This window comes from Triticum dicoccoides, chromosome 2B (assembly GCF_002162155.2).
Source record: "Triticum dicoccoides isolate Atlit2015 ecotype Zavitan chromosome 2B, WEW_v2.0, whole genome shotgun sequence".
Lineage (NCBI taxonomy): Eukaryota > Viridiplantae > Streptophyta > Magnoliopsida > Poales > Poaceae > Triticum > Triticum dicoccoides.
In genome coordinates this window covers 797,521,780-797,533,127 of record NC_041383.1, presented here as the reverse complement: position 1 = coordinate 797,533,127, position 11,348 = coordinate 797,521,780, and the positions used below count along the sequence as shown (strand labels likewise).

General features: G+C 45.6%; 1 protein-coding gene across 1 annotated transcript; it reads right to left on the bottom strand.

The window, feature by feature from the left end:
- Nucleotides 1-1,852: 1,852 nt before the first annotated feature.
- On the bottom strand, nt 1,853-3,618 carry LOC119368852 (isocitrate dehydrogenase [NAD] catalytic subunit 5, mitochondrial-like). The gene is made up of 2 exons (XM_037633988.1): nt 3,491-3,618; nt 1,853-3,200 (listed from the first exon to the last, which is right to left on the bottom strand). The coding sequence occupies exon 2, from the start codon at nt 3,173-3,175 to the stop codon at nt 2,087-2,089; it is 1,089 nt and encodes a 362-aa protein (XP_037489885.1). The 5' UTR covers nt 3,176-3,200; nt 3,491-3,618; the 3' UTR covers nt 1,853-2,086.
- Nucleotides 3,619-11,348: the final 7,730 nt, after the last annotated feature.

The following is an 11,348-nucleotide window of genomic DNA, read 5'->3' as shown; positions in this document are numbered from 1 at the left end:
CGCTGCTTATTTTGGCTTATTTTTGCGGCAATGTCATGGACTCTTTGGACGACTCATAATAAGTTGGTGATTGGGAAGTTTTTTTTAGAAAGGCGTCTGACTCCTTCAAATTCCTTGCTTTCCTGCAGCATCGGCACCCGCTCTCGAGGCAGCATGATCACGACCAGCTCGGCCCCATGTTGGATGCGCTCCTGGCTTCAGTGCGCCGATTATCATCATCGTAGTGCCGCCTGGGGGCTGCCACTAGGTGGCTTTTTTCTATTTCTCTTATGTTTTCTTAGGCTTGAATGTGTTGTGGCCTCAGCCGTGGTTCTTCTGGTAATGTTTGGATGTTGGTTGCATGGACCGTTGCTTTATTTATAAAGCAGGGCGAAAGGCTATTTCAAGAATTTAGTGTCACCGATCTTGTTTCCGTGGTTTCACATCTATAGGTGCTTGGAAGTTGGAACAAGTAAAAAGTTCAGACGGAATTATTGAGAGGGAATCCTTCATTCCCGATGACTTTGTTGTATTTGTTTGTTTTGGGGCGAATCTAATTTCTAAACATGTATTTCTGTTTGTATGCCAGTTCTAAACTTCTTGTAGATAAATCACACGATTTTGCTTCCAAATTGTGAGGTACAAAAAAAAACTACTCTAAAGATGGACCTGAAAGACGGATGGAACGATCTGGCTTATGTGTATGTGAGGCAAGCACGGTGTCTAGGTGTGTGTCATCTCCATCCAGACGCAAGGCGGCTCCATCCACGCACGGGCGGCAGATTCGTATGTACCGGGCATTAGTAGAATGTTTCGAGATACCGCCAAGATCTAAATACATAACATATATAATCAGTTTTCGATTTTCGACTGCACTCACCCATGAAATTCAGTGTACTATGTCTCGTTAATTGCTCGCTATAGCACCCTAATAGCATATTTTAAGGGCCATGCTATTTTGTCATAGCACACTATTTTTTTTCATTGTCAATTAGTCCTTGAGTGTTGGCCAACAAACTGTACTCCTGGTGCATCACATAAATTCAAGACCGTCCTTGAGTGTTGGCCAACAAACTGTACTCCTGGTGCATCACATAAATTCAAGACCAAGCAGTAGAGTCCAGGCTACAAACTACAACCCACCTGAATCCTGATCTAGCTTCAGCTGTTCACTAACAATGCTCTCACAGAATCACAGACGGAATCCACACACACGCACATGCTGCAGGAGGTTTATCAAAGGTGTTATCGATGATGATGCGAATCACGAAAATGTTGTACGGAACCATGGTTCAGCCGAACCTACGCTCGACATCGTTAATTTCTAGACACTATTCATGAGGATTCATGCATGGTTGATTAAAAAATGCAATTGACATGCATGTCTATTCATGAGGATCCATGCATGATTGACTAAAAAATGTAGTTGACATGCATGTCACGGATCCACATGTAGTAGGATGTTAAATCGTACGGCATAGACCATAGGTTCGACTGAACCATGGTCCTGAATCACGTGATGCCGCCACCGTTGATGATGGGCGTTGTGTAGCACAGGACGAATTTTCACTTCCCAGTTCCGTTGAGTACTGACTAGAGAGTAGATTATTATTAACGTTTAACTTCAAAGTTCAGTACTCAACACATACGCCCGGCTAACGAGCTATTCTTTGCTTTGGAAATATATTTAAGTGGATGCAAGACGAGACGAAGGATAGGATACGGTTTGGTGATTCACTGGGAAAACGTAGGAGGGCATTAGAGAGAGCAGGCTTGATCTGACCGCAATGTTTGCCAGACAAGACAACAACACTCAAGAGAGGGGAACAGCAACAGAGGTAACAGAGACGGCTAGCTAGGTTTATTTTTACAGATCGAAATCCAGTTCTTCAACAACTTGAACGAACAAACTATATGCGCTGATGCTGCCAATCAATGATTATTATGGACGACCTTGGCTACAAAGTTGGTAAAACTTTTCCAAGAACAAAAATGCGACGATTATTCTTCGACGGTCTTAACTAAACCGTGTCAAATGTGATAGCAAACAAAATTTGGGGAATAAATAAAAAAGAGAAAGAAAGAGCAAGAGGTGGTGCATGCTCAATCAGATATGACCGCAAACTGCTTTTGTGTAGTCTGATGTCGACGACTTGCCACCAAGATCAGCGGTCCTGTACTTGCCGTCGGCGATGGTGCGGAGGATGGCATTGTGGATCCGGTCCGCCTGGTCGTTGAAACGCAGGTGGCGCAGCATCATGACAGCACTCAGCATAAGCGCAGTAGGGTTTGCGAGGTTCTTGCCGGAGATATCAGGCGCGGAGCCATGAACGGCCTCGGCGAGACAAATGCCGCCTTCACCAATGTTGCAGCTGGGAGTCAGGCCCAGGCCTCCGATCAAACCGGCGGACAGATCGCTGATAATGTCGCCGTACAGGTTGGGCATGACCAGCACATCATACGTGCCAGGGTCCTTGACGAGCTCCATGCAGCAGTTGTCGATGACGACCTCCTCGTACTTGATCTCAGGGTACTTGGCAGCCACCTCGCGGCAGCACTGGAGGAAGAGCCCGTCCGTCTTCCTCATGATGTTGGCCTTGTGGATCGCCGAGACCCTCTCCCTTCCGTTGGCCTTGGCGTAGTGGAAGGCGTACTCCGCAACCCTCAGGCTCGCCTGGCGGGTGATGATCTTCAGGCTCTCCACGACGCCCTTCACGACCTGATGCTCGAGGCCGCTGTACTCCCCTTCGGTGTTCTCACGGATCGTCACGAGGTTCACATCATCATATCTGGTCTTGTAGCCCGGGAGGCTGTTGCAAGGTCTGACATTGGCGTAGAGCCCGAGCTCCTTCCTCAGCGTGAGATTCAGAGAGCGGTGGCCTTTTCCAATGGGTGTGGCCATGGGGCCTTTCAAGCCAACCTTGTTCCTGCGCACCGACTCCAGGCTTTCCCATGTCAAGAAGCTCTGTGTTCTGGGATCAACCTCCGTGCCGACGTAATGCTCTTCCCATTCAATTGGCACGCCTGCAACATTGATCACCTGCTTCACCGACTCGGCGATCTCCGGCCCGATGCCATCGCCGGGGAAGAGGGTTGCGCGGATGGCCTCCGTGGACGTGGAGAAGGAGGACGCCCCAACACACCGGCCCGTCGTCCGCGGCAGAACGACCCCCTGAAGCAGCCTCCGCATTGCCATGCCTCCTCCTCTCCACGGAACGACTCTGAAACAAGCACAGGCAAAAACAACAATCAAACCTAGCTAGACTCCAGATTTCTAGGCAGGCACGGACGAATTTCCACATACTCGATCAAACTGGATAGAATAAACGCGCATCATGCATGCATCGATAATCATCGATCGATCTATCGATCGACTAATAGGGCACGGAACACCACGCCCGATGGTCCCCGATCGGAACCGCGATTTCTTTTTCGTTCTTTTTTTGCCATGGAAACAGTGAAATTGAGGAGGGAGGGCGGATCGATGGAAAAGCAACGGTGAGGAACGTACCGGAAGAAGGAGATTCGCGGCGAGTGTCGACGGCGGCAGAGGCGGATGGGATGACGATGAGAGGGAGGGAAGGGATGAGAGAGACGGCTAGGGTTATTTATGGATGGCTACAACAGATCAATCTTCTCGACTCATGTTTTTGTCGAAGTGCGTTTCATCGTGATCATGTTTTCTTAGGCAATCCAACGTGATCGTGTAAGCCTATCAAACTGGGCTTTTAAATCAAGATATACAGCCCACAAACAAAAATATGGCCCTAAACAAGTTAGGAAAATTACTAATTAACGAGGACTTTTTGCAAAGATCACTCCTCCCCACTAGCTAGGTTGTGACAAGGGTCGCCACTGGTCGCAACCTGTAAGGTTTCTTTTTTTACATCTGTTTATTCGAAACATTTTCTCTCTCAAACCGTTTTCGCTTTTGGATTCCTCGGGTAGAGATCCTCAAAACTAGATCTCATGTTAATAGATTTCGATGATTTTTTTTTTCGAAAAAGCCAAACCGGGAGTATGTTTTTTCCCTTTCCGAGAAGCACAACCGCATAAGCAAATCGTGCCTTCCGCAGAAGGAAAAAAATATTTTTCTTCTTTTAAAGAGGCACATCCATGCTTCTCGCGGAAGCAATCCGTGCCTCCACGAGAAGTAATTATATGCCTCTCGCAAAGGAAAAAAAATATTTTCCCCTTTTCGAGAGGCACGATCATGTCTCTCGTGGATGTAAATCCATTCTTGCACGAGAAGTAAATATGTGCCTCTCGCTGAAGACAAGAAAAAGAAAACACAGTTTTCCCCTTTTCGAGAGACACGACCATGCCTCTCACCGAAGCAAGTCCGTGCCTGCACGAGAAGTAAGTTTGTGCCTCTAACAAAAGAAAGAAAACACGTTTTTTTTCCTTTTCGAGAGGCACGACAATGCCTCTCACGGAAGCAAATCCATGCCTCCACGAGAAGTAAACATGTGCCTCTCACAGAAAAAACAATACTTTTTTTCTTTTTTCGAGAGGCGCGACCATGCCTCTTTGCGGAAGTAAACCCATGCCTCCATGAGAAGTGATTCTGTGCTTTCTATAGAAAAAGGTGATTTTTTCCCTTTCCGAGATGCACGGATGTGCCTCTCGCGGAAGCAAATCCATGCCTCCACGAAAGTAAAATTATGCCTGTCACGGAAGGGGAAAAGGGAAAACACGTTTTTTTTTCATTTCGAGAGGCACAGTCATGCCTCTTGCGGAAGTAGATCCATGCCTCCACTAGAAGTAAATATGTGCCTCTCACGAAAGGATAAAAAAAACATGTTTTTCCCTTTTCCCACACGCACGACCGTGCCTCTCACAGAAGCAAATCTGTGCCTCCATGAGAAGTTAATTTGTGCTTCCCACATAAGGAAAAATAAAACATATTTTTTCTCTTTCTGAGAAGCACGACCGTGCCTCTCACAGAAGCAAATCCGTGACTCCACTAAAAATAAATATGTGTCTCTTGCGGATGAAAAATTAAATAAAATGCATTTTTTCCCTTTTTGAGAGGCACTCGCGGAAGCACATCCGTGCCTCCACGAGAACTAAATATATGCCGCCCACGGAAGGGGAAAATGTGTTTTTCACACAAAAAAGTGGAAAAATCTAAATCCTAAGAGAAAACCAGGGGAAAACCGAAAAGCTGAAAAAACAAAAATCATTTAAAAGTAGAAAATGTGTACAAAAAAATTAAAAATATATCTAGAAGGAGCGTCTAGAGCCTGAAACGTTGCGAAGGCTGAGAGCGTGCTCCCAGCCCACCTCAAATGACCTTTGTGGGGCTCCCAAAGGAGCACTCCTTAATTAGTTGCTCCCATAAATTGGACCAAGAGATACAACCCACAAACACACCCTAAGCAAAAGTGCAATGTTTCGCCTTCTCTACACGTTGCGCCCCTATGTCTTGCATTATGCGAGACAGTGTAAAAGTAAAACACACGATCACTACCAAAAATTATTAGGCATATGTGAGAGAAGCATGGTGGACCGCACCCCAACAATTTCTCTTGGTTGTTAGCCGAAATCAATTGCAACAATGCCCAATTTTTGTGGGACAATTCTCAAATTGATTGAACAAAATTAAGACCAGATCCAACTACTATTGGACATATGCCCCAATTAATCCCAGTACAATAACTGCATAGAGAATCACCAAGATCATATGTCATAATGGGGTTGCCTGTCAACATTAGTTGACTGTGTTTTTAAATTTTTCAATAATCATATCCGAGTTGGTTTGGTGATTGCATAGGTGCATCGCCAAGTGAGTATTATAGTTGTATCGTCAAAGTCTCCTCCAATATAGTTCATTATCGTCTCATCAAAATATTGGGACACCCTTGTACCTATCATCTTGGTGACTCTAGCATGCTTTGTCTTTGCTCTGGTGTGCTATTGCACAAATGAAAGGATCGATGTGGTTGACTAGAGGGGGGGAGGTGAATAGGCAACTACCTATTTTTAGCTTTTCTTAACAAATTAAGATTAACAACAAATAGATTGTCTAGATATGCAGCTAGGTGAGCAACCTATATGATGCTAGCAACAACAACAACACAATCAAGCAAGGATACAACACAAGTAAAGCTTGCTCAAAGTAAAGGTAAGAAGTAACCACAAGTGGAGCCGGTGGAGACGAGGATGTGTTATCGAAGTTCCTTCCCTTCGAGAGGAAGTACGTCTCTGTTGGAGCGGTGTGAAGGCACAATGCTCCCCAAGAAGCCACTAGGGCCACCATATTCTCTTCACGCCCTCACACAATGCGCAATGCCGTGATTCCACTAGTGGTGCCCTTGAAGACGGCAATCAGACCTTTACAAACAAGGTCGGTGCACTCTCCATAACTGAATTGGAGGCTCCCAGCAACAGCACGAAGCATCACCACAATGGAATATGGCTCCGAGGTGACCTCAACCGCCTAGGGTGATCAAACACCCAAGAGTAATAAGATCCGCAAGGGATTAGTGGGAGGAATCAAATTTCTCTTGGTGGAAGTGTAGATCTGGGCCTTCTGAACCAATCCCTATAGAATCAACAAGTTTGATTGGCTAGGGAGGGAGATCGGGTGGAAATGAGCTTGTGAGCAACAGTGGAGCTTGCGTGAGGAAGAGGTAAGTCAACTTGGGAAAGATGCCCCTTATATAGTGGGGAATGAAATCCAACTGTTATGCACCCATAGCCCATGCACAAGCGGTAGTAACGCTCGGGTGAGTGGTACTTCCGCTCGCACGAAAGTTCCAGCCACTGTGTTCAATTGAGCAGTTCAGGGAGGCGGTAGTGTCGCCGAAGTGGTACTACCGCTCCCACCAGCGGTACTTCTGCTTGGTGTTGAACAACAGCCGGAACCAGCGGTAGAAGAGAAAGGCAGGGCGGTAGTGCTGCCCTGGGCGGTACTACCGCTAACAACTGCCGCTCTACTTATGCTCGCGGGACAGATCTTTCATGTGTTGGAAATATGCCCTAGAGGCAATAATAAAATGGTTATTATTATATTTCCTTGTTCATGATAATTGTCTATTGTTCATGCTATAATTGTATTAACTGGAAACCGTAATACATGTGTGAATACATAGACCACAACATGTCCCTAGTGAGCCTCTAGTTGACTAGCTCGTTGAGCAATAGATGGTTATGGTTTCTTGACCATGGACATTGGATGTCATTGATAACGGGATCACATCATTAGGAGAATGATGTGATGGACAAGACCCAATCCTAAGCATAGCACAAGATCGTGTAGTTCGTTTGCTAAGAGCTTTTCTAATGTCAAGTATCATTTCCTTAGACCATGAGATTGTGCAACTCCCGGATACCGTAGGAATGCTTTGGGTGTGCCAAACGTCACAACGTAACTGGGTGGCTATAAAGGTGCACTACGGGTATCTCTGAAATTGTCTGTTGGGTTGGCACGAATCGAGACTGGGATTTGTCACTCCGTGTGACGGAGAGGTATCTCTGGGCCCACTCGGTAATGCATCATCATAATGAGCTCAATGTAACTAAGTAGTTAGTCACGGGATCATGCATTACGGAACGATTAAATTGACTTGCCGGTAACGAGATTGAACGAGGTATTGGGATACCGACGATCGAATCTCGGGCAAGTAACGTACCGATTGACAAAGGGAATTGTATACGGGATTGCTTCAATCCTTGACATCGTGGTTCATCCGATGAGATCATCGTGGAACATGTGGGATCCAACATGGGTATCCAGATCCCACTGTTGGTTATTGGCCAGAGAGCTGTCTCGGTCATGTCTGCATGATTCCCGAACCCATAGGGTCTACACACTTAAGGTTCGGTGACGCTAGAGTTGTTATGGGAATTAGTGTGCAGTTACCGAATGTTGTTCGGAGTCCCGGATGAGATCCCGGACGTCACGAGGAGTTCAGGAATGGTCTAGAGGTAAAGATTTATATATGGGAAGTCCTATTTTGGCCACTGGAAAATGTTCGGGATTTTTCGGTATTGTACCGTGAAGGTTCTAGAAGGTTTCGAAGTGGGGCCCACCTGCATGGGGGGACCCACATGAACGTGGGTAGTGGGGGAAAGGCCCCACACCCCTGGTCAAGGTGCACCAAGATCCCCCCTTAGAAGCAATAAGATCATATCCCGAAGGGATAAGATCAAGATCCCTAAAAAGGGGGGATAGCAATCGGTGGGGAAGGAAATGATGGGATTTCTTTCCTCCCACCTTTGCCAACGCCCCAATGGACTTGAAAGGCAAGAAACCAGCCCCCTATACCCCTATATATAGTGGGGAGGCACATGGGAGCTTCACCCCTTGCCCCTGGCGCAGCCCTTCCACTCTCCAACTCCACCACCTCCTCAGTAGTGCTTGGCGAAGCCCTGCCGGAGAACTGCAAGCTCCACCACCACGCCATCGTGCTGCCGGAGCTCTCCCTCAACTTCTCCTCTCCCCTTTCTGGATCAAGAAGGAGGAGACGTCCCCGGGCTGTACGTGTGTTGAACGCGGAGGCGCCGTCCGTTCGGCGTTAGATCGGATCTTCCGTGATTTGAATCGCCGCGAGTACGACCCCCTCATCCGCGTTCTTGTAGCGCTTCCGCGTCGCGATCTTGAAGGGTATGAAGATGCACTCCCCTCTCTCTCTCTCGTTGCTAGTCTCTCCGTAGATTGATCTTGGTGATGCACAATTTTTTTTTATTTCTGCAACGGTCCCCAACAGTGGCATCATGAGCTAGGTCTATGCGTAGTTTCTATGCACGAGTAGAACACAAGTTGTTGTGGGCGTTGATTTTGTCAATTTACTTGCCGTTACTAGTCTTATCTTGATTCGGCGGCATCGTGGGATGAAGCGGCCTGGACCGACCTTACACGTACGCTTACGTGGGACAGGTTCCACCGACTGACATGCACTAGTTGCATAAGGTGGCTAGCGGGTGTCTGTCTCTCCCACTTTAGTCGGATTGAATTCGATGAAAAGGGTCCTTATGAAGGGCAAATAGCAATTGGCATATCACATTGTGGTTTTGGCGTAGGTAAGAAACGTTCTTGCTAGAAACCTATAGCAGCCACGTAAAAACTTGCAACAACAATTAGAGGATGTCTAACTTGGTCTTGCAGCATATGCCGTGTGATGTGATATGGCCAAAAGGATGTGATGAATGATATATATGTAATGTATGAGATTGATCATGTTCTTGTAATAGGAATCACGACTTGCATGTCGATGAGTATGACAACCGGCAGGAGCCCTAGGAGTTGTCTTAATTTATTATATGACCCGCGTGTCATTGAATAACGCCATGTAATTACTTTACTTTATTGCTAAACCGTTAGCCATAGTAGTAGAAGTAATAGTTGGCGAGACAACTTCATGAAGACACGATGATGGAGATCATGGTGTCATGCCGGTGACAATGATGATCATGGCGCCTCGAAGATGGAGATTAAAAGGAGCAAAATGATATTGGCCATATCATGTCACTATTTGATTGCATGTGATGTTTATCATGTTTTTACATCTTATTTGCTTAGAACGACGGTAGCATAAATAAGATGATCCCTCGCTAAAATTTCAAGAAAATGTTCCCCCTAACTGTGCACCGTTGCGAAGGTTCGTTGTTTCGAAGCACCACGTGATGATCGGGTGTGATAGATTCTAACGTTCGAATACAATGGGTGTAAGCCAGATTTACACAAGCAAAACACTTAGGTTGACTTGACGAGCCTAACATGTACGAACATAGCCTCGAAACACAAGAGACCGAAAGGTCGAACATGAGTCGTATAGCAGATATGATCAACATGAAGATGTTCACCAATGATGACTAGTCCGTCTCACGTGATGATCGGACACATCCTAGTTGACTCGGATCATGTATCACTTAGAGGACTAGAGGGATGTCCATCCGAGTGGGAGTTCATTAAATTAGATGAACTTAATTATCACGAACATAGTCAAAAGGTCTTTGCAAGTTATGTCGTAACTTGCGCTTTAGTTCTACTGTTTTAGATATGTTCCTAGAGAAAATTTAGTTGAAAGTTGATAGTAGCAATTATGCGGACTAGGTCTGTAAACTAAGGATTGTCCTCATTGCTACGCAGAAGGCTTATGTCCTTAATGCACCGCTCGGTGTTCTGAACCTTGAACATCGTCTGTGGATGTTGCGAACATCTGACATACACATTTTGATGACTACTGATAGTTCAGTAATGTTAAACGGTTTAGAATTGAGGCGCCGAAGACGATTTTGAAACATCGTGGAACATATGAGATGTTCAAAGGGCTGAAATTGGAATTTCAGGCTCGTGCCCATGTCAAGAGGTATGAGATCTCTGACGAGTTTCTTAATCCTGCAAACTAAGGGAAAAAGGCTCAATCATTGAGCATGTGCTCAGATTGTCTGAGTACTACAATCACTTGAATCGAGTGGGAGTTAATCTTCCTTAAGAGATAGTGATGGTTCTTCAAAGACATTGCCACCAAGCTACTAGAGCTTCGTGATGAGCTATAACATATCAGGGATAGATATGATGATCCTTGAGCTATTCGCGATGTTTGACACCGCGAAAGTAGAAATCAAGAAGGAGCATCAATTGTTGATGCTTAGTGAAACCACTAGTTTCAAGAACGGCAAGGGCAAGAAGGGATAATTCATGAAAAGGCAAATCAGTTGCTACTCTAGTGAAGAAACCCAAAGTTTGAACCCAAACCCGAGACTAAGTGCTTCTGTAATGAGGGGAACGGTCACTGAAGCAGAACTACCCTAGATACTTGGTAGATGAGAAGGCTGGCAAGGTCAATAGAAGTATATTGGATATACAGTATATTAATGTGTACTTTACTAGTACTCCTACACTAGTAGAAAAAGGGTCAAATGTGAAGCACAATAGTGCCGGTTGGAATTTCAGCCGGCACTAATGTGTACACTAGTGCCGGTTCGTGGCGGCGATCAATAGCACCGTGGCGAACCTTTAGTACCGGTTCATGCCACGAACCGGTACTAAAGAGGCTGTGTCAGCCTGCGGTCAGGCTATGGCTCCACCATCACCATTTAGTGTCGGTTCGTACCACGAACCAGTACTAATGAGGTTATGGCAAGCTGTTTTTAGTCCCACCTCGCTCCCCTAACAAGCCTTTTACCACCTTAAATATGTTATTTCTCAAACTATCACAAGCACTTGGTCTTCATTGAACTCTATGTGTAGAATTTGTGGCCGCAATATGAGTCTTCATCGGTTTATAAATCGTTGATGACTCATATTGACAATTCAGATTGTACACACAAAGATCATTGATGATCAAAGTATTTTTGATGTTATAAGATCATATTGACAATTTAGACTGTAAAGAAATATAAGATCATGATCTAAATGC

What these genes read in the sequence shown, in the direction of transcription:
- LOC119368852 (XM_037633988.1), bottom strand. Translation starts at nt 3,175, where the DNA reads ATGGCAATGCGGAGGCTGCTTCAGGGGGTCGTTCTGCCGCGGACGACG.